The sequence below is a fragment of the Rhinoderma darwinii genome, chromosome 1 (genome assembly GCF_050947455.1).
Source record: "Rhinoderma darwinii isolate aRhiDar2 chromosome 1, aRhiDar2.hap1, whole genome shotgun sequence".
NCBI lineage: Eukaryota > Metazoa > Chordata > Amphibia > Anura > Rhinodermatidae > Rhinoderma > Rhinoderma darwinii.
Window position 1 is genome coordinate 553,336,014 of NC_134687.1, and position 24,693 is coordinate 553,360,706.

At 42.6% G+C, this 24,693-nt stretch overlaps 1 protein-coding gene across 1 annotated transcript; it reads left to right on the forward strand.

Moving 5' to 3' along the window:
* Positions 1-11,152: 11,152 nt before the first annotated feature.
* Positions 11,153-15,473, forward strand: TMEM174 (transmembrane protein 174). The gene is made up of 2 exons (XM_075854872.1): positions 11,153-11,772; positions 15,281-15,473. Exons 1-2 carry the CDS (start codon positions 11,153-11,155, stop codon positions 15,357-15,359), a joined length of 699 nt encoding a protein of 232 aa, XP_075710987.1. The 3' UTR covers positions 15,360-15,473.
* The last annotated feature ends 9,220 nt before the right edge of the window (positions 15,474-24,693 follow it).

A 24,693-nucleotide genomic window follows, 5' to 3' on the forward strand; every position in this document is an offset into this window, starting at 1 on the left:
CATCAAGACTGAATATATATAACCTAGAAAAAAATAGATGCCCGCTAGACAAGAGAAATAATGAAAATAGAAAAATACTTCATTGAAATACATGATAAAGAAAAATAGACAATAGATTAAAATGAGGAATCCATAAACCACAGGTAAAAAAGGGACAAAAAGCTGTGTATCTACTAGATAAATACAGAGTACAGATTTGTATCCATAGCAGGCCTTCAGAAAAGTGTAAATGCAAATGCAACCCAAAGGAGGGCATGAGGGTAATATGATGACCAAATATATATGTAGCAAAGTGCTATATAAACACAGTAAATGTATATAATAATAATAATAAGCCATGTGCATAATTGACATAGGTTTAAGCAAATATATGGTCAATAGAAGCTGAAGGAAAGACAATAGTCTGCAGAGTTTAACAAAACATATCAAACAGGATATATCATACCCATAGTAGATACGGGGGGCGGGGGGGGGGGCACAGCCAGAGTCCACCCCAACGCGCGTTTTGGCGCAAATGCCTTAGTCTGCGGGTGGTGTTAAACAACAGACAAGTTCTATTTAAATGGAGCCAGACCAATTGAATGCCAATGCGTTAGCTGAAAAAGCTCTGTTTGAAATTAGTTGCCTTCACTGTATATGTCAGGATTCTGTTGTTGTACTGCAAAATTACCACTAGTGGCCGCTGTTTTACACTTTGAAGAATTGTGCTGCACTTTTACTCCTTACCACTGGAGGCTGCTGTTTTGCCCTTAAACTTGCCCTTAACCAAGATGGCAAATGTTGCATCGTGTGAACCATCTTGTTTCCTGTTTGGGCCTACTTCAGACCACATGGAATACCAAACAGTGCTTGAGTATTGTGACTTGTTCCAGTCTCCTGCTCCTGAGAACTGTCTTTACCAGACTGTTCCTACTTCCTTGCTATTTACTACTACTCGTGTTCCACCATCCAAGCACTGTTCCTGGGGACGTCTCACCAGGTTCTGCACTGTGCTCCGCTCGCTACTTCTGACCATAGGATTCCAGCAGTGTTCGCCAGTATCGTAACAGGATACTCAAGCCATTTCCATGGAATCCGCCAGAGAAGCAAGTTTGGAGGTTCGTGTGAACAATATGAACTATTTGCTTACTAACATCTTTGCTGACATGCAAACTTTAAAGACTAAATATTTGGCGTTTGAAAATCAAACAACCCATGATGTTCAAGTTTATGGACAAGCTACACAGGGTTTACAAGGCATGGTGGCTCAGCAAGCAGAGCTGATCCGGGAACTTCAGAATCGAGTTGTGACCCCAGCCTCTTCATCTACCCTGCCGCTTCCACCATTCAGGTTTGGTGGGGATCGTGACAAATACCGTGGATTTATAAACCAATGCAAGTTATATTTTGGTGCACATCCTGCTCACTTCCCTACTGATAATTCAAAGGTGCTGTGTATTATTATGCTTCTGACACATAAGGCTGTAGCCTGGGCAAGCCCTCTTATTGAAACCAACGATGCTCGGCTTGATGACTTGGATGCCTTCCTAGCAGCCATGAGCCAAGTATTTGATGATCCTAACCGGTGTACTACAGCAGAAGCAGCGTTGATGGCTCTACGTCAGGGCAGACACTCTGTTGCCGAATATGCCACAGATTTCAGACAGTGGGTGATGGATACTGAGTGGAATAATGCTGCAAAATTAACATTCTTTAAAAAAGGACTATCTAGTGCACTTAAAGACGAGTTAGCACGGGCGGAAGCTCCCACAGAGTTTGATGATTTTGTACACCATTGTATTCGAATAGACACTCGGCTGTCAGAGCGTCGACAAGAAAAATGGGGTTCTACCTGGTCCCGTAATAATAACTATTACTCGTCTGCTTCAGCTCCCACTCCTAGAGACTCTGAAACAAAGAATTACCAAGAACACCAAGCTGAACCTATGCAAATTGACAGTATACAAAAGCGTGAAAGTGCCGACAGAAGAGAACGAAGGTTTCGAGAAAATCAATGCTTCTATTGTGGTAAAACTGATCACTTCCTTATCAATTGTCCATGTCGTCAACGCAAGATGGTGGCGGTAGTAGCAGATCATGACTTCTCTGATGTAGAATCTGTTTCTTCTGAACAAGTGCCACCAGTGCATGCACTCATTCATTCAGTCTCCTGCACAGCACCCAATATTAAAAAAGAACACAAAGACACTCATTGCTTTATTCCCATCAAGTTTAGAATTGATTCTCAATGGATATCCGCCTCTGCCATGGTGGACTCTGGAGCAAATGGGAACTTTATGGACATTTCTTTTGCTAATAAACATGGTGTAAAATTTCAAGAGAGACTGTCACCCATTCTTATGGAAACTGTAGATGGATCCCCTCTGAACTCAGGTCCAGTTGATCAAGAGACTGAACCATTGGAGATAATTATGAGACCTAATCACCATGAGGTTCTATCTTTTCTTATTAATTTCATCCCCACATTTTCCAATTATTTTTGGATTACCATGGCTGCAGGCTCAGAACCCTACAATTCACTGGGAAACCAAAGTGTCTTTTCCATCGGAGGTCCCCTCCTCAGAGTCTTTACCAGAACAATCTCGCGAAAAGATTGAAGGGGAGCTTGAAGTATCTCCTAAATTACCTCCTCTATATGACGAATTTAATGATATATGTGACAAAGAGAATGCTAATAAACTTCCTCCACATCGACCTTACGATTGTCCGATTGAACTGTTGCCTGGAGCAGCTATACCTTTTGGATGCATCTACCCATTAGCAGAGCCGGAACTGAAGGCTCTTAAAGAATACATAGATGAAAATTTAGCTAAAGGTTTTATTCGTCCATCTTCATCGCCAGCAGGTGCACCTATATTTTTTGTTAAAAAGAAAGACGGCTCTTTGAGACCTTGCGTTGACAATAGAGAATTAAACAAAGTCACAATTAAAAACCGTTACCCTCTGCCATTGATTCCGGAGTTGCTGGATAGAGTTCGTCAAGCTAAAATATTCACCAAATTGGATCTTCGAGGTGCATATAATTTGGTTCGCATTAGAACAGGTGATGAATGGAAAACAGCGTTTAGATCACGTTATGGACATTATGACTATCTGGTCATGTCTTTTGGACTTTGCAATGCTCCTGCAACCTTTCAGCATTTTATTAATGATATCTTCAAGGACTTGTTAGATCAGTTCGTAGTCATCTATCTGGATGACATATTAATCTTTTCTAATTCTGCAGAAGAACATCAGAATCATGTGAGAATGGTGTTGGAACGTCTGAAAGCATATCAACTCTATATCAAGTTGGAGAAATGTGCATTCCATCAAACGGAAATACAGTTCTTGGGTTATATCATTTCTCCCCTAGGGTTACACATGGATTCTAGCAAGATTCAAGCAATTAGAGACTGGCCAACTCCAAAAAATGTGAAAGAGGTCCAACGATTTGTAGGATTTGCTAATTTCTACAGACGTTTTATCAAGAATTTTTCGGGCATTATTACACCAATTACCCAATTAACAAAGAAAGGGATACCTTTTGTGTGGTCTCCTCAGACACAAGATGCTTTTTTCAATTTGAAAACAAAATTCACAACAGCCCCTATACTGGTTCATCCTAACCCTGAAAAAGCGTTTATTGTTGAAGTGGATGCTTCAGACTGTGCAATAGGGGCTATTCTATCACAGAGAACTGGAGAGAAAGATTTGCTGCACCCTTGTGCTTACTTTTCTCGAAGTTTGACTTCTGCTGAAAAGAATTATGACGTGGGGAACAAGGAACTCCTAGCCATCATTGCTGCGTTCAAAGAATGGAGACATCATTTAGAAGGCACAGCTCAACAAATAGTGGTTCTAACTGATCATCGTAACCTTGAATTTGTTAGATCTGCCAAATGTTTGTCTCCCCGCCAAGCCCGGTGGAGTCTGTTTCTAAATCGTTTCAACTTTGTGATCTCTTACAGGCCTGGTTCCCGAAATGGTAAGGCCGATGCCTTATCTAGGTTGATCTCCAATGACTCATCCTCGACAGTACCACCAACAACTATTCTTTCCGAGTCCAATTTCCTGGGGGTGATCCATAGCAAGGACTTGCTTGATGAGATAAAGGAAGCCTATGAGACCGACCCAATTCTTTTGCACCCACCAGATGAAGTGTCCCTAACTTTCAAAAATCAAGTATGGACTAATAAGCACTGCATTTACGTTCCAGAAACTGTAAGATTAAATGTGCTAAAATTAATGCATGACTCTAAACTAGCAGGTCACAAGGGGATTCAGAAAACACAAGAATTTCTTTCCCGCTTCTTTTGGTGGCCCAATTATCAAAAAGATGTGAAGAAATATGTTTCTTCTTGCAACACCTGTGCCATGTACAAAACTCCTCGTACCTCACCCATGGGATTATTGCAGCCTCTGCCAATTCCATCTCGCCCTTGGGGATCTATCTCTATGGACTTTATTGTCGACTTACCAGTCTCCAAAGGGAAGAATTCCATCTTAGTAGTGGTTGATCGGCTCACTAAAGCAGCCCATTTTATTCCTTGCCCTGGACTACCTTCTGCTAAAGAGACTGCTGATCTTATAATTCAGAATGTGTTTCGTCTTCATGGAATACCAGATGAAGTGGTTTCAGATCGCGGAGTACAATTCACATCAAGATTCTGGCGGAGTTTTTGCACAGCACTCGACATAAACGTCAGTTTGTCTTCTGCTTTTCATCCCCAGTCTAATGGTCAGACTGAGCGCACAAATCAAACGTTAGAACAGTATCTCCGATGCTACATCTGCCATTTACAGGATGACTGGGTCGATTTGCTTCCAATGGCGGAGTTCTCCTACAATAATTCTCAGAATGCCTCCACTAAACAAACACCGTTCTTTGCAAATTTGGGTTACCATCCCAGTATTCTTCCCAATCTTCCCAGAGAAACTTTTATTCCTGCAGTGACTGACAGAATACAATCACTTCAACAGAATCTGGAAATGCTAAAAATTACATTATCAATTGCCCAGGAGAAATATAAAGAAATAGCAGATAAATCTCGTAGACCTTCTCCAACCTTCAAAATGGGAGATGAAGTATGGCTTTCCACCAAGAATCTGAAACTTCACTTACCTTCAGCAAAATTGGGCCAAAAATGTATTGGTCCTTTCAAGATTATTGGACAAGTAAACTCAGTGGCTTTTCGTCTCAAACTTCCCAGACCAATGAGAATACATCCAGTGTTCCATGTATCCCTACTGAAACCTGTTGTTTCAAATCCATTTCCAGGACGCCACCTGCCTCCCCCTGATCCTATCGAAGTTGATGGACAAGAACAGTATACTGTTGAAAACATCCTGGACTCCAGGATATTCAGAAATCGGTTGCAATATCTAATAAAATGGCAAGGATATGGCCCTGAGGATAATTCATGGGAACCCGTAGGCAATCTCAATGCTCCTCGACTGATTAGGGAATTTCACCAAAGATATCCAGATAAACCAAGTCAAACATCGTCCTGAGGCCGCTGTCGAAAGGAGGGAGTAATGTAAGGATTCTGTTGTTGTACTGCAAAATTACCACTAGTGGCCGCTGTTTTACACTTTGAAGAATTGTGCTGCACTTTTACTCCTTACCACTGGAGGCTGCTGTTTTGCCCTTAAACTTGCCCTTAACCAAGATGGCAAATGTTGCATCGTGTGAACCATCTTGTTTCCTGTTTGGGCCTACTTCAGACCACATGGAATACCAAACAGTGCTTGAGTATTGTGACTTGTTCCAGTCTCCTGCTCCTGAGAACTGTCTTTACCAGACTGTTCCTACTTCCTTGCTATTTACTACTACTCGTGTTCCACCATCCAAGCACTGTTCCTGGGGACGTCTCACCGGGTTCTGCACTGTGCTCCGCTCGCTACTTCTGACCATAGGATTCCAGCAGTGTTCGCCAGTATCGTAACAGTATACTTACCAGCCGCTGTATCCTGGATCTACCATGGGTATGATATATCCTGTTTGATATGTTTTATTAAAGTCTGCAGACTATTGACTTTCCTTCAGCTTCTATTGACCAGATGGGATAGTTGGCACCCAAAAGCACTAAGAAAAGGGATACCAAAAGGACAATATATCAGAGCTAGAAGAAATTGTTCATCTATAGCCAACTATAAAAGATCAGCAGAGAATCTGAAGGAAAGGTTTACAAGGAGAGGATATCCCAAAGAAGTACTCAAAACATCCTATCAGTACGCTCTTGCATCAAACAGGGAATCCCTTCTAAATCCTAAAGAACAACCACAGAAGGAGGAAAGAATTAGGGTAGTTGGGACCTATGATGCGGGGCATGAGGAGGTTAGAACAATTCTCAAGACCTATTGGGGGATCTTGAAGGCTTACCCTGATATAGGGGATCTAGTGGGGGATAACCCCGCAGGGGACATAACATTAAAGACAGAATTGTCCATAGTCACTTGGACTCAAGAGAAAGAACAACTTGGTTAACAACCACTCTGAAGGGTACTTTCCAATGTGGTGGTTGTAGGGCTTGTAGTTCTGTCCTTAAAGGCAAGAATTTCAGAAATAGTACTACTGGCAATACTTTTGATATTGGTTCCTTTATTAATTGTAAAACCATGGTAGTAGTATACCTCATCACTTGTCAGTGCAAGATTCAATATGTGGGCAAGACAAAAAGGGAGTTTAGGAGGAGGATCAGAGATCATATTTGTGACATTAGTAAGTAGGAGGATACACCGATCTCCAGATATGTTTGGGAATGTCACCAAGGGGATTCGACAGTCATTAAATTTCAAGGCATTGAACATGTTAGACCCTCAATTAGAGGTGGAAACTGGGGTAGGAGGATCTTGCAAAAGGAGGCCCAGTGGATTTTCAGGATGCAAACCAGCAAACCACTGGGTCTCAATGAACATATCTCCTTCACTTGTTACCAATAGACTAATTCCATAAGTGGAATATTTATCCCAAATAATCGATCTAGGTATGTCATGTTTATGTCACTCCAGAATCCCCACAATTTTTTGCTAGATTCCCAATATAGCAATAGCACTTATGACAAGATCCAATATAGTCCGGAATATACGATTTCTGGATAGTTACACTTATGAGACATATCAGTTTGCCTTCCGAATTACCTAATCCATTGTATACTTTAATTAATCTGCCAGTGTAATGTTAAAACTTATAGAATTTGGGCCGCTTTAAGTTCCCCTATTTACTTATTATGCTGTAGCATACTTACCTGAGTGGCCGTGCTGTCACCAGGGGGCTGACCGCATCAGCGGACGTCACGCTGATGCCTAACACGCTGATTGGACGGTGGTCCCGATGACGAGACCAAGGAGGTGGGACTAAGCCCTTATAGTCTCGGTGTTCCCGCGGCGCATGTATGACCAGACATCAGTGTCGTGTACGTGCTGGGAGAAACTGACCACATTTGTGCTGACCGGCTAAATTGAACTATTAAGGGTATGTGCACACACACTAATTACGTCCGTAATTGACGGACGTATTTCGGCCGCAAGTACCGGACCGAACACAGTGCAGGGAGCCGGGCTCCTAGCATCATACTCAGTATGAGTATGTTTTCAGTACGGGACAGTTGTCCTGCAGCGAGGCAGGGACTCCTAGCATCGTACATAAGTATGATGCTAGGAGCCCGGCTCCCTGCACTGTGTTCGGTCCGGTACTTGCGGCCGAAATACGTCCGTCAATTACGGACGTAATTAGTGTGTGTGCACATACCCTAACTGTGTTACCCATGAGGACGCTCCCCATAACAATCGGAGAGCAGAAACTATAGGGATTATTACACATCAGTAGCAAACAGACCAGCTGTAATTTGCTACTATTGATACAAGTGTCCATACCAAAACGCTATATTGAGCAAACGCTTTAGACACCATGTATCAGTCTGCTGGGTTTGTTTGCTAATGCCTGTTACCAGATGTATTGGGGCATTAGTGCCTAGATTTTAATATTTATATAATACATTTATTTTAAACGTTCATTCAGGCAATCTAATATTTTTTTCTATTAGGCTGGGTTCACACGACCTATTTTCAGACGTAATGGAGGCGTTTTATGCCTCGAATTACGTCTGAAAAAACGGCTCCAATGCATCGGCAAACATCTGCCCATTACTTTCAGTGGGCTTTACGATGTACTGTGCCGACGACCTGTCTATGGGGCCGGATAATACACGGCCATCACCGGAATGTGTCCCGAGTGATGGCCGGGTTTTCCGTGGCTTGCGCTCTATCTCCTCCTCCTCACAGCGCAGAGTGCATGTGAGGAGGAGGAGTTTATGCCATTCGGACGAATGGCTGTACACTGTGTGGCAGGGCCGGGGTGTACAGCAGGTGGAAGGGAGCACTGCGCTGCCTCCCTTCCCCTGCTTGTTTTAAAAGCGCCCTGGCCCGGCGACACCTTCCATGGCGCCGCTAGCAGCTGCTGCTGCTGCTGCGGCTGCTACTGCTGTAGCGACGCCACTATAGCAGAGCAGGGAGGTATCTCCCCGCTCTGCTATGTGCTAGCTCCATTTTAGCTCCCTGAAGGAGCGGAATCCCCGTGTGTTCGGGGATTCCGCTCCTGGACAGAGCGCTTGATGTCTCTGTCCATATCTGGGCAGTGACATCAGGGGAAACTCCTGAAGCAGAATCCCCGAACACATGGGCATTCCCCTTCAGGAGTTGCCGCTGATGTCACTGTCCAGATCTGCCCGGCCCGGAACGGATGCAAAAATAAATCAAACCGGCCGGGAAAAATGGCCGATTTTACCTGCTGATACTCGGGCTCGGGCGGGACCCGGTCGTGTGAATCCCGCCTAAGACTATATTCACACGACAGTGAAAAAAAAGTCCATTAAAAACTGATGAACTGTCAGTTTTTCATGGCCATTTTGCATCAGTGTGTCTCCAAATTTTCATCCATTTCCAGTCTATCTGGCCGTTTTACATCCATTTTGCATCAGCTTTTCATGGCCGTTAAAAAAACTGATGAATTTTATTGGTCAGGTTTTTTTTGTCCCAGCCCCCTGAAAACACCCAAAGGAAGGTCACATGTTCACCTAGACACTATTTACAGCCTCCCTGTATATGATGCCACACACCTCCCTGTATATGATGCCACACGCCTCCCTGTATATGATGCCACACGCCTCCCTGTAGATGATGCCACATGCCTCCCTGTATATGATGCCACACAGCCTCCCTGTATATGATGCCACACCAGCCTCCCTGCATATGATGCCACACCAGCCTCCCTGTATATGATGCCACATGCCTCCCTGTATATGATGCCACACGCCTCCCTGTATATGATGCCACACGCCTCCCTGTAGATGATGCCACACGCCTCCCTGTATATGATGCCACACAGCCTCCCTGTATATGATGCCACACAGCCTCCCTGTATATGATTTCACACCAGCCTCCCTGTATATGATGCCACACGCCTCCCTGTATATGATGCCACACTATCCTCCCTGTAGATGCCACACCAGCCTCCCTGCGGATGCCACACCAGCCTCCCTGTGGATGCCACACCAGCCTCCCTCTAGATGCCACACCAGCCTCCCTCTAGATGCCACACCAGCTTCCCTGTACATGATGCCACACCAGCCTCCCTGTACATGATGCCACACCAGCCTCCCTGTACATGATGCCACACCAGCCTCCCTGTACATGATGCCACATACTCACGGATGCAGTGCCGTCTCTTGTCTTCTTCAGGTTTGGTCACTCGTCTGCACAGGATCTGGCAAGGCAGCGCGACGGGCGATGACGTCATCGAGGCGCCTTCAAACCCGTGAAGACGAGTGACCACACCTGACGTAGCGCTGCAACAGTGAGCATGCCAACGATAGCCAGCAAGGGAACTAGTAGTTCCCTTGCCAATCCCCATGTAACAGATCCATTTTTAACTGTTGTTACATGTATTGACAGCCGTTAAAAACAGATCCATTGACTTCTATGGGGGCCGACATGTCCTATTTTTTGACGCCCATTATTCACGGGCCGTTAAAAAAACGGCCGTGTGAATGCACCCATAGAATATCATTGCTATGAAAACGGCCATGTGAAGGCCGTTAAAAGGACAGCCATCACACGGCCGTTTTTCACTGTCGTGTGAATAAGGGCTAAGCCTCCTCAATACCCGCACTGTTCTTTCTTAGATTACTTCTCAATTCGAGCACTATTTTATTTTCATTCATGTTATCCCTCAGTGCCCGCGCGCCCCGCAAAGATGGTATCTACAGTGATAATGGCACCGAGGAATAACATGAACGTTATGTTCACACGCTTAACAAAAAGCGTCTGAAAATACGGAGCTGTTTCCAAGGGAAAACAGCTCAACATTTTCAGATGTTTTTTAATTAACTTGTGTTTTTCGCATGCGTTTTTTTACGGCCGTTTTTGGAGCTGATTTTCTATAGAGTCAATGAAAAAGGGCTCCAAAAACGACAGAAGAAGTGACATGCACTTCTTTTTCGCGGGCGTTTTTTCCGGCCGTGTAGAAAACGGCTCGTCGGAACAGAAGGCTGTATTTTGCAGTGTTCTGCTTCCGATTTTTCAGCCATTTTTCGGGCCGTTTGCGGCCTGAAAAACAGCCGAAAATAGCCAGTGTGAACATACCCTCAGGCCTCATTAGGATGGTCGTAATGTGGCCGCATTTTAGCATCTGTTTTAAGGCCGCAAGACCCGGACCCCATGGTTCAAGTAAACCGAACTTATATCACCACAACTTTTATTTATTTGTAACTATATGGATTAAATGTGTTACAATCGGGATTTTCAGTCTTCTTGTGTCAATTGCTTTTTATTAATATAAATATCTAAGTCTGTGGATTTTCTTTGGCAAATCAATGTTCCCTATATTTAGTGGACCTTAAGTCATGAAGAATCTACATATATTATATGCTTACATGAACGGCTCATATTGTACGCTCAGTTATTACACTCTGTATATCTGGAGAATATACATTTTCCTGTTATATTTAAGCTCCACTGCTCAGACCTTTATACTTTGCTACCAAAGTCTATTCTTTATGTGCAGCAATCATGTGAGCATGGCTACATAGGATCTATCTGAACTTTTACCCCTGCAGGCTGTTAAGGATTTCTTTCCAGCCTGGATGGATGAAGAGGCAGCTGGCTTTTCATAATGGAACAGAGCAATACTCCGGAGGATGACTTCTCCCTCAATGTATTTTCACTTCCTCCATATCCAAACAGCCAACCTGATGTGCAGGTCTCTAATAGGGATAAAGCTGGCGCAACTTTACTATTTTCTGGAATTTTTTTAGGACTGGTTGGAATCACTTTTACTGTAATGGGATGGATTCGACGTGAAGGATATCAAGGATTTGAGTGGACTCAACTGTTGGGTCCTATTCTGCTCTCAGTTGGTGTGACCTTTGCACTGATTTCTGTGTGTAAATTTAAGATGCTTACTTGTAAATCGTGTAAAGGCAGCAACGATACAGATGTTGAACCAGAACAACCCCAAGCTGGACAGTCCTTTGTCTTCACCGGAATTAATCAGCCTATAACTTTCCATGGAGCGACAGTGGTACAGTATATTCCTCCTCCCTACACCACTCATGATGCTATTACAAGAAGTTCAAATGCTTCACCACCAGTCCCCAGTAATAGAACTGCTGGTCTAGTTAATGTGATACCCCCACCACCAATATTCCCCCCACAATATAGTAGTATCTACCCCCTGGAAAATCCAGCATTTGTAGAAGATGAAGAATCTTCCCAATCTCCAGACCATGAGAGGTTTGTACCTTGTCCCTTTTGTTTTATATTCTGCCAGCTGAATATTATTATTTGATATGGTTGTTACTTTTTTGCCTTTGATGTTTAAAATATATATATATATATATATATATATATATATATATATATATATATATTGTTTTCATTTGCATTTTACAGCAGTAGCTGTAAGCTATTTATAGAGGTTTTCCTTTTCATGACGTCAACCGGGCATGTTATAAAAGCCAGATCAGTTGAGGTCCTGCAGCTAGGATTGTAAATGATCTTGAAAATGAGCAGGTCCTGGTTTCAGTAATGAAGTTCCACACATGTATGATCACTGTCCACTGAAGTTATGGAAATCTGAGAATGAGAGCATTAGGAAAAACACATTCCTTTATATTTCTCATTCATTGTTAATCCACTTCTGGCTTTGGCTCAAAAAACTAGCGTTTAAAAAAAAAACAAAACCCTGGTGTGTGTGCGTGCGTGCGTGCGTGCGTGCGTGTGTGTGTGACAACCTTTGATAGGTTTTTGTGACTCAATGGAAAGGAAATGTGTATGTATGACCCCTGCTCTACTAGGGACATGGTTGTTGGGCACCCATTAATCTGGATTTAATGACACGCCGGATTGACTGGATATATATATATTAGGGATTTACGTTACAATATATATATATATATATATATATATATATATGATGACATACAAATGGCGCAACTGAGGAGCTGGGTTGAAATTATTGCAATCTGCAATGGTTTTAAGCAAATGTAAAAATGGCTTTAGATACAATCTGGTAAATAAGGAAGCTTGACTTTTTGAAATTTAATTTTCGATAATTTTTTTAATTTACTAGGGACTTGGCAATGTATATGTGTATATTTATGTCACAGTACTTTAAATGTTCTCTAGTGTAGAGTTTGTATCTGATATCTACTGTCTGAACTCAAGTGTTCCTCAAGTACAGAATTTCATATAAAGGGGAAAGTTGTAATATAATAACACTAACAGACTTTGGAAGATAAAGGGTTACCAGGGGTTAAGTGTAGCTATGGCTACACTTGATACTTAATGTGTCATTGAGAAAGGAGGCAGAGGATAGGAGGCAGGTCGTTGGCGGAGTGGTGCCCAGCTGGAGAGGTGAGCCGGCGTTGGTGGAGGAAGGCAGGCAGGTCCCAGCTCGAGCGGTGCCTAGTTCCGTTGGTGGTGTGGGAGGCCGGACTCAACTGAGGTGAGCCGGACAATGGTGTAGTGGTGAGGGTAGGTCCCAGCCACTCAGCGCACCGATGCAGGGCTATTTAAACCCTGTCGGTACGCTCGTAGCGGGGCGAGTGGCACTCGCCCCCGGCTAACATGGGTTGGCGCGGTGATATGACGTCACCGGCCAACCCATAAGCGCACGATCGCAAGAGCGCTGCCGTGTGCACGAGAGTGCCCGCACGTGCACGTGAGAACGCCCGTGTGCGCAGGTAGTTTAAAATGGAGACAGGAGATCAAAGCAGTATCTCCTGTCTCCGTCACTTACAAGCAAAGTAGGACAATAACTAATTGTCCCGCTTTGTGAAGCCGTTGCTCATGACCAGGGCTGTGTCTCTACAGCCCTGGCTCATGAGACATTACATACACTATATATACTGTATATATATATATTTTTTTTTTAGGGGACTCTCCCCTTTACATAAGGTATCAAAAGTACAAATTGATACAAAAGTGAAAGACTAATAAAAACATTTAATATTGATGCAAACAAATGATGGACTGAACCGTTGGACTGTTTGATGTTGGCTAAATAAACCACATTTTTTCATATTTGATATCGGAGTGCTGCAAGATTTTCTTCACATATCTGTATGGTCTTGGATCAGGACCACTTGCTTGGCACCCATCTACATTTTCTCTGTGGTGAGTGCCTCTGCTCTGTGCTTGTGTATATCTGTGTATATATATTTATTTGAAAACACATATATATTTTTTTTATATAAAAACATATATATATATATATTTATATAAAAGCATATTATATATAAAAATATACAGGTACATATATTATATGAGTTTTGTATATGCTCATTTCTACTGGCTGCCCAACCATCCTGAAATTTGGATCTATTTTATTGACCTCAAAATAGTTCAGCTTCTAGAAAAATAGGCCTGGTTTCCCACAAATCTGGGCATATTTGGTGGGTCTGGATAAAATTTGGTTGGACAAGGGGCAGAGCTTGGGCTAGATTTCTAGATATATGCTAAACCAGCAGTCTCATATTTTTCTAACGAATGACTCAATTATTTATCACCACGCCACTGCCGGCCTACGTCTTATTATCATTGATATATTGCTCCTTCTGTATTTGTTCTTTGTTCTTAAAATATTAGTTCAGGCATATAAAAAAACAGAACAAACAGGATATCACAGCTCGTTGATCGGTGGTCGGTTGCTCCTTTCAAAAGGAGCAAGTATGGGGACAATCGATCATTACTACGATCACTCGTCCCCATACATGTCTATCATTTCGGCAGCACATCTACCTGCTTAGGCCCCATGCACACGACCATATTTTTTCCCTCCCGTAAATACTGGCCGTAAATACGGGTCCTTTGTCACACGTTTTTAACCCGTATTTAACCCGTGTTTACGGACCCGTGCCCGTAAATATGGGTCCGTTGTCATTCGTATTCCACCCGTATTTACGGATACGTAAAAAAAGGGGGGCTGGAAATGTCACAATCATGTCCAAACCCCTTAAAAGAGTCACATGATCGCTCAGATGCCATTTTCTCTGCTTCTCTTTATTCAAAAATTTTAATCCCCTGACGTCGCCTAGCAACACTTCCGTAATTATGGGTGCACACACTTAGCCACCCGTAATTACGGGAGCCCCATAGACTTCTATGGGCCTGCCCGTGCCATAATTACATCCTGAAATAGGACATGTTCTATATTTTTCAACTGCCCGGGCACCTTCCCGTACGCAAACGGGAAGGTACCCGTGGCCAATAGAAGGCGTTTTTACGGTCGTTTGCATGGGGCCTTACACAGGGAGATGTGCTGCCAACAACGATAAGGGTATGTTCACATGCTTTGCAAAAAACTTCTAAAAATACGGAGCTGTTTTCAAGGGAAAACAGCTCCTGATTTTTAGCCGTTTTTTAAGCAACTCGCGTTTTTCGCTGTGTTTTTTACGGCTCAAGAAGTGACATGCATTTCTATTTTAGGGGCGTTTTGAAAAACCGCCACGTAAAAAAACGCCCCATCGGAGCAGAACACAATTTTTCACATTGAAATCAATGGGCAGATGTTTGGTGGCGTTCTGCTTCCGATTTTTTTGGCCGAAAATAAGCCGTGTGAACATACCCTAATATTACTTGCAGCAATAACGATACAATCGGCCAATGAACGAGCCTTCATTGGCTGATCGGTGCCCTGTTTACATGCTCGATTGCCTGATAATTGGTTTGTATAAAGGGCCTTAAGTGTCACCGGTGATTGGTAACTTTAATTTAATTCAATTTATTTTCATCTTTGTAGATCTCCTGTCTCCAGTCATCATCATGAACATTTTCCACTACCACCATTATATGAAGATTTGTTTCCTCACCTGAAGTGATTCAGTTAATGCTAACATTTTATAGAACAAGTCTGGTATAACTTTTTCATGCATACAAATGAATGAACCAAATCACCAGTATATTTGCTATGTGACTTGGTTTTCTTGGCCTTGATAAATGGACTACAGAGAAGAAGGAGTTTGTTTAACATAGTCCTCTTCATATCTGGAGAACTTTTAACATTTTGGGTTCAAAGAAAAATGTCACCTTCTGAAATAATGAATTCTAAAGGTTAAAGTGGTTGACTAATATGAGTGTGAAGAGTCTGTTTTGTTTTAAAAAAAAAACAGCTCCACTCTTGTCTCTGGGCTGTGGCTGGTATTGCAGTTCAGTCCTATTCACTTGAATGACGAGAAGCAATCATTGGGCTCAGTCATTTACTACGTGTGCCTAAGTACTGCACCTTTCTTGTCTCTATTACATGATTTCCCACTTCCTACCTCTTAGTTTCTACTCTTCTTCCAACTTTAACCCAATCTGATTCATGAGTAAAGTCCAGTTTATATGACTGGCAAGCAGGTATAGCGATTCCAACTATTTCATGGCCTGCTTATAATTTAAAAACACATGCATACTGAATTTCAGATAGTTGACAATTTAATTACATATACAAAAGCTGATTATTATTCGAAATATTTATTATGGTTCATTTTATGTCATAGTCTTACTTTGCTAAGTAGTTCTATGGGACTAAACAGAGTTAAATAACGCTAATCAAAATCCTCTCTAGATTAAGTTTTGGACTAGGCCTCTCACATATCTTAGGCCTTATTCACACCAACATGTTATACGTCCATGCTACGTGCGTGATATTCACGCGCGCCGCACGGACCTATGTAAGTGAATGGGGCCGTTCAGACTGTCAGTGATTTTCACGCAGCGTATGTGCGCTGCGTAAAACTCACGACATGTTCTATACTTGCCTGTGTTTCGCGCAGCACGCACCCATTGAAGTCAATGGGTGCGTGCAAATCGCGCTCGGCACACGGAAGCACTTCCGGGTGCCGCGCGTGATTCGCGCAACAGTAGTAAAAACAGAGTGTCATAATGATGCCGGCTGCGCGAAAATCACGCAGCTACGCATCATATGCTGATGCCACACAAACCTTTTGTGCGTGCAAAACACAGTGTTTTTTGCGCGCGCAAAATGGACACGTCCGTGTGAATAAGGCCTTAAGTTGTATTTTCCCTAAAGGAGGTATATGAGATTAGAAAAATATGGTTATACAGGTATATCATCTATATTAAAAAATTGGTGACTTGTAAATACTGGAAACAGTCAACAAGCTTGATGACAGACATATCACTAACAGCTTAGTTGAGCTTAGAGCATCGGCAAAGTTATTTTTTTTCTTTCCATCAGTTCTTGGTGTAATGACTGCACTTCACAGAATGTAAATCAGCAGAACGAGCTCGGTGCAGAAACTGAGCCAGAGCGGAAAACTGGTAAATTACAAAGTTACAAATTACAAAGTTGATATATATCAGGTTTACTATTAGGCTGGGTTCACACAACCTATTTTCAGGCGTAAACGAGGCGTATTATGCCTCGATTTACGCCTGAAAATAGGTCATGTGAACCCAGTCTCAAGGTATGTTCACACGGCTTATTTTCAACCGTTTTTCGGGCTGGAAACGGCAGAAAAATCGAAACCAGAACGCCTCCAAACATCTGCCCATTGATGGGAAAAACAGTGTTCTGTTCCGACGGGCAGTTTTGAAAAACAGACGCGTAAAAAAACGCCAGCGAATAAGAAGTGCATGTCACTCCTTGAGCCGTTTTTTGAGCCGTTTTTCATTGACTCTAGAGAAAAACAGCTCCAAAAACGGCCGTAAAAAATGCAGCGAAAAACGCGAGTTGCTAAAAAAAAGTCTGAAATTCAGGAGCTGTTTTCCCTTGAAAACAGCTCCATATTTTCAGACTTTTTTGATTTTGTGTGTGCACATACCCTCAGATTACCAAAAGTAGTTTGAAAAATTAGGGTATGTTCACACGTCCTATTTTCAACCGTTTTTTGGACTGTAAACGTCCGAAAAAACGGCTTGAAATACGGGCGCTGAACGCCTCCAAACATCTGCCCATTGATTTCAATGGGAAAAACGGGGTTCCGTTCCCACGGGGCATTTTTTACGCGGCCGTTTGTAAAAAGTGCATGTCACGCCTTGAGATGTTTTTTGAGCCGTTTTTCATTGGATCTATAGAGAAACAGCTCCAAAAATGACCGTATAAAACACATCAAAAATGCTTGATGCTTAAAAAACGGCTGAAAATCAGAGGCTGTTTTCCCTTGAAAACCGCTCCGTATTTTACATCTCTTTTTTGTTAAGCGTGTGAACATAGCCTTGGTGTCCATTTAAAGCAGCACAGGCAGTAGCGGGACCTCCAAAGACCCACGCCCTGTAGCCCTCTACACATCTTTTTGTAAGGGCTGATTCAGATGTGCGTGGCGTTTTTGCGCACGCAAAACACGCAGCGTTTTGCCTGCGCAAAAGCCACTTGCCTGCTCCGTGAGGCAGCATCATATGATGCGCGGCTGCGTGCTTTTCGCGCAGCCGCCATCATTATGACACGTCATTTGGATGTTTGTAAACAGAAAAGTACGTGGTGCTTTTCTGTTTACATTCATCCTTTTGACAGCTGGTGCGCGAAACAGGCAGTTCGCACGGAAGTGCTTCCGTGCGACCTGCGTGGTTTTCACGCACCCATTGACTTCAATGGGTGCGTGATGCGCGAAATCCGCGGAGATATTGATCATGTCGCGCTTTTTGCGCAGCGGACAAACGCTGCGCAAAAAGCACGGACTGTCTGTACTGCCCCATAGACTTGTATTGGTCTGTGCGTGGCGCGTGAAAACCACGCGGCCCGCACGGACGCAATACACGTTCGTGTGAATCAACCCTTACTGTGCCCAAGGAAAGTGCCCCGCCAGCCACCCCTGATCAGGATCAGCACAATGTAAGTAATGTAATGCATTTCCAAACCAATTTTTATGTTGATTTTTTTTTTAGTTGTAAGCTGTAAAATGTTTTTTTCCAGGACATGTTTCCATTAGATTTAGGGTATGTTCACACGGCGGGGGTCCGTAACGGCTGAAATTACGGGGATGTTTCAGCCTGAAAACATCCCCGTAAATTCAGCCGTACCGGCATGTGCAGGCGCTAGAACGCCGCGTCAATTACGGCCGTAATTAGCGCTGCTATTCATTGGAGTCAATGAATAGCGGCTCCAATTACGGCCAAAGAAGTGACAGGTCACTTCTTCTACGCGGGCGTCTATTTACGCGCCGTCATTTGACAGCGGCGCGTAAATATACGCCTCGTGTGAACAGACAAACGTCTGACCATTGCTTTCAATGGGCAGATGTTTGTCAGCGCTATTGAGGCGCTATTTTCGGGCGTAATTCGGGGCAAAAACGCCCGATTTACGTCCGTAAATAGGCCGTGTGAACATACCCTTAGTGTTTTTTTTCTTTCTGTGAAATACAAATGTCCTTATGTCATGACTTTTCAGTCATCTACTAGTGCTGTACTGAAAGGACTAAATACTATCACATGCTGCTAATATTAACATTATATGGTGAAAAGGCTTTAACTTTAAAATATTAGTTTATGCAAATGATAATTTGATGTATGTACAAGCTAGTAACTGGAGGAAAACTTTTATTAGCTATAAAAAGTGCTGCCCCAAAAACATCACCATTGTTCTATGTAAGTCAATGCTCCACAATGGAAAATTAATGGTCCCCTGCCTTACCGGATTTTGTCGCAGATTTTCACACGGATTGCATTGCAAAGAGGTAATTCTGTGGTGAACCCTAATCCCCATTTATTGTACTGTAAATTGCTGCAGAAAATCTGGGACAATTCTGCCACATCTGAGCATAGCCGAAAATGCTGCTTGTTGTGTAAGGGCCTGTTCACATCAGCGTTCGCTTTCCGCTCCGGGGTTCCATCGAAGGTTTCCGTCGTGGAACCCCGCAACGGAATATCAAACGGAAACCATAGCTTCCGTTTCAGTCACCATTGATATTAATGGTGACGGAAACATTGCTAATGGTCACCATTCTGGCAGGTTTCCGTTTTTCCGCCGGAATCAATAGCGCAGTCGACTGCGCTATTGATTCCATCTAACAAATGGAAACCTGCCGGAATGGTGACAAACGGAAACCATTAGCAGTGTTTCAGTCACCATTGATATCAATGGTGATGCAAACGGAAGCTGTGTTTTCCGTTTCACATTCCGTTGCGGGGTTCCACGACGGAAACCTCAGACGGAACCCCGGAACGGAAAGCGAACGCTGATGTGAACAGGCCCTAAGTTACTGAAGGCAGCAGAAGTCTGGAGTAGAAGATAGAGACCGCACACAGTTTCTATACATAGGGATTCAAGTTGTATTTTTTGGCTGGAGTTATGCTTTAAAGGGAAAATTCACTTTTATCAAGTATCATTTAGGCCAATAAAGTATTTAATGTATGTAATGAAATAGTAGATGGTTATGTATATAAAATATTCATACAAAAATATTATCTTCTATTTTTTTTCCATGTAGCAATGATGTCTATAGTACATGTCGTAATTCACTGACCGCAGCTCATCACAAACGCAAATTTGCACACGGAATAAAACAACGTGAATTGAGAATGACATAAGTGTCTTTTCCACACAACCTACACACACCATGTGGGGCAACATGGGCTATGTGATTAGGAGTAATGGTGGAATAATTATGAACAACTACTTCACCGTGCCTGTATTCACTGTCTCTAGAAGATTTATAAAATGGCTGCCTGTCCCTAGGGGATGTTGTCATGTTGTTAATAAAGTTTAATTTGAAAAAACACACAGAGTAGCGAGTGAGAAGAATGTAAGAGCTGCTCCTCACAGACACTGGCGGACATGATGATGAGATCTCGCTGTAGGCTGAAATACTTGATAACTTCTGCTCCTCAATAACCTATTGTTCACCTGTTATATACCTGGACAGTGTTACCTGAATACCAGTGGTCACATGATGTGGGTCACATGACTGTCCATTCAGTTATCCTGTGGGAGCTTTTTTATGGACAAATCTGTGGGCTATACCATTTTTCTATTCTTAAACAGAGATAACTGCACTGATATAAGAAAGGTATGTGAGCAGTATTTTAAATACATGTATATTAGAAATCTGTAGGATTTCCTATTCTATAAATAAATTAATACAAAAATAAAAAGTGGACAACCCCTTTAAGTAGCTGTTGGTTTTGAAGTACAGTTTATTAAATATTTTGCTACGTTGTGTATATACATTTCTTCTATTTTTGATTCAGTAATGTTGGCCCTAGACATCAGATAATTGATGGAGGAACTGCAGACCATCTGATGTCTATGGTCTTTGACTAAGGCTGGGTTCACACGAGCACATTAACGTCCGTAATGGACGGACGTATTTCGGCCGGAAGTCCCGGACCGAACTCAGTGCAGGGAGCCGGGCTCCTAGCATCATAGTTATGTACGATGCTAGGAGTCCCTGCCTCTCCGTGGAACTACTGTCCCGTACTGAAAACATGATTACAGTACGGGACAGTTGTCCTGCAGAGAGGCAGGGACTCCTAGCATCGTACATAACTATGATGCTAGGAGCCCGGCTCCCTGCACTGAGTTCGGTCCGGGACTTCCGGCCGAAATACGTCCGTCCATTACGGACGTTAATGTGCTCGTGTGAACCCAGCCTAACAGTCCTCTGACATTTTCTGGATCAGATAGGTTGGGTTTTCAGCTGTGAGGTGTTTGGCAACCACTTATCTCTCACAACCATTAGACTGAGCTGAACAGTCAGCTAGATGTTGGCTGAATGGTTCTTTGGCAGACGTCTAATGTTAATAACCACCTTCAAGGGTTTGTATTTCTATTGCAACCACTTTTTTTAAAATTAAATAAAGCCGTCCCAGTTATCATCTGATCACCGCAAGTCCGGCTTCTGAGACCCCTAGCAAACAGATGATATCTCCAGGGTAAGTTGAAGTCTGCCACACAATTTCCAAGCAGCGACCACTACAGGGGAAATGTAGTATTACATGCTGGCCATTAAAATGAATGGGTGCTTATGCACTGGATTGCAGCGCTGAGTCTGGTGAAGTGGAAGCTGGTCTTGGTTAGCGGCTCTCCGCTGTGGCCAACAGAGGAGAGTCCCCCTCTATTATGTCAATAGGTCCTAATAGATCCTTTGGAAAGGGTTAAAAAGAAACAAAAACTGTGTATGTCTGTATATGCGTCAATGGACTGTAAATATATTATCTAATAATGTGATTAATTGAATATAGCGTTTCCTATAAAATTCCTTAACAATTCTCCTATTATTGTAATTTCTACCAGAAGCAATCTGATATGATATAATATGGAAGAAAACAATTTCTCTGCAGCCTTCCTGCCAGCCTGTCTTCAGATACTCAGCTGCCCCAAAAGCAGAATGCAGGCTTCCATAAACAGCAAAGTGTATTCTGTTGTGAGACTTGCAGGGTAACATTGAGTAATCTGGTTTACCTCCTGCTTGTGATAGAATTATACTATGCATTTTCTTTTTATTCAATTTCCTTATATATGTGTCGGTACATAATGATGATATATCTGTTTATATAGGTCTCTTTAAATGTATAATAATTGTCCAGGAAAAAATAAATAAAAAAGGTTGTCGACCCCGATAGACGTAGGGCAGTTGCATCCCATACAATATAAGAAAGGATGATGGTATTAATGTAATTGGTGATATTAAATATGGTTATTTGAAGTCACTGGGATCACATATGTTTCTTTTTCATGTTTGTACTCCTAGGTTGATGCTATTTCATTCTAGTAAATGTAAATAGTTGCTGGGTAATGACATCCATATTTCTGCTCAGCATTTTACAAAACGGCTTCCAAAACAATATGGAGTGATAATAAATGGCATGTTATGTAATGCATATGTAGTAACATTTCTCCAGAGAGCGCGCTCACATTGCCTCATTGTAGAGCTTCATTATACCTGTGCTCCAGATGACTGGCTTGTAGCGAATAAAGTTCTGGTTAACCCCAAGTAGATGTAGCTAGCGAGAGTACAGATCAGAGTTTCAGGCGAGGTTTATTTATATGCATTTGTGTGTTTGTGAAAAAATAAATCAAAGGTGAGTGTACGTGACATGCCTCAACATTAGAAAGCCAACATCTGCTATGTGTCTTCATATTATTCGCCATGACAGATAGTCCTCAGTTCACTGCAAAAGAGACGAAATACTATATTTTAGATCAAGGTAAAAAAATTTATTAAAAAACAACATGTACCGCATTTTTCGGACTATAAGATGCACCTGACTATAATGCTGTATTCACATCACGTCTGTGTTCCGCTGAGTGGTTCAGTCGGAGGTTTCCGTCGGGTAAACCCCTCAGCGGAAAGGCAAACGAAAACCTCAGCTTCTGTTTCCCTCACCATTGAACTGAATGGTAACGGAAACCTAGCTGGTTTCCGTCTATCACCATTGTGACAGGGTTCCCTAGTTTTGACGGAATCAATAGCGCAGTCAAGAACAACAGAACCCTGCCACAACGGTGACAGACGGAAACCATTAGCTAGGTTTCCGTCACCATTGATATCAATGGTGAGGGAAACGGAAGCCTAGGATTCCGTTTGCCTTTCTGTTGAGTGGTTAACCTGACGGAAACCTCAGATGGAACCACTCAACGGACGGGCAGCGGTTATGTGAACAGGCCCTCAGACGCACCCTGATTTCAGACAACAGAAAACAGAATTTCTTTTCATATTTTACTACTTTTACAAAGAAAAAACTATTAGTTAAAAAAAAATATTTGTTCTGTTTCACCACATTCTGAGAGCCATAACTTTTACTTTTTTCATCGTTTGAACGGTGTGAGGGCTTATTTTTTGCGCTGTTTCCGTAACTACTATTCAGTTCTAGCGGAGTTACGAAAACAGCGTAGCTCATATACGCCCGTTTTCGTAGCTACCGACTCGGCTGGAGACACTGACTGTGCCAATATCCAGGGCATACCTTAAGAAGACACTGCTGCAAGCCCTTATGCCAGTTATGAAAAACTTGTCATATATAAAAACTGATATGCAACACATTGGTCACAGAGAAAAATCGCAGTAGACGTAGAAATGTTCGGATACAGGAGATCCCTGAAATCGGTCGATAATGAGGCTCTACCGGTTGCTGTGACCGCCTTTTTTAGCTCGTTATTGGGTGCCCAACAACCTGCATCTATAACTATGGAAAGGGTGCATTAGGCCCTTTGATCTAGACATGCCACAGGTGAGCCACCACACGATGTCATATGCGGGATTCTTAGCTATGTACATACGGCCATTGTACGAGCAGCGAGAGATACTCAAGAGGTTCTACATGAGGGGACTAAGATATTACTGTTTCAAGACCTAGCGGTGAGCACTTTAGCCAAGCGCCGCATTCTGAAGCCAGTCACAGACGCTCTACGAGCTCGCAAGTTACCTGTCCGATGGCTTTACCCCTACTTACTGGCTGCTATGAAAGAGGGCCGGCAAATCACTATTCGTACACCTGGGGACCTGGGCAACGCCTGGAGTAAACTAGAGATGGACCCTATGAATATCCTCTCTTGGGTGCCTGTGTCCCTGGATCTGCAACCACCACCCCAGCAAAATGATTGGCACTCAACATCCCAGATCAAGTCTCCAAGAGGCAAGAAACTACATCGCACTTAGGATACTTGATCTGTCTCTCCTGGTATCCTTGATCGGTTTCTTCACAGGATTATGTCCTTGAGTAGTTGTTGAAATTTGCATATGTTATAGAGATACATTGTTTAGACTTTTATTTCCCGACTGGTATATATATATATATATATATATATATATATATATATATATATGTCAGAAGATTGTTCACAGGTGTTCTGATATAATCCTGTATGAGTATTTGCACTGGTTATAATTGTTACCCTTCATCAGTTGTATTTCTCTTTTCTCTCCCCCATTCATGTCTCTCTCCTATACATTAGATAATGCATTGTATAGCTGATTACATTCTGAGCTTTATTATAACAATGCCTTAATAGAGAGCCTTTGTACTAACCTTTTCCTTTCAGCTTAAACATCACTGAGGTCATTCATATACAATTTTTCACTTAAAAGTTATGAAGTTTCAGTGCGGTGTTTTGTAAAACATGTCAAATTTCTTCTCTCTGGCAGGGGTTTTCAGCATCTCAGATGCGCCTCCTAATTCCAGGATTTTATGGAGGCTATATTTTGATTTCATTTATAGTGCTTTTGTTCATTCATGTTATACTGTGTGTTATGTTTTGCCTCTCAGGTGGTG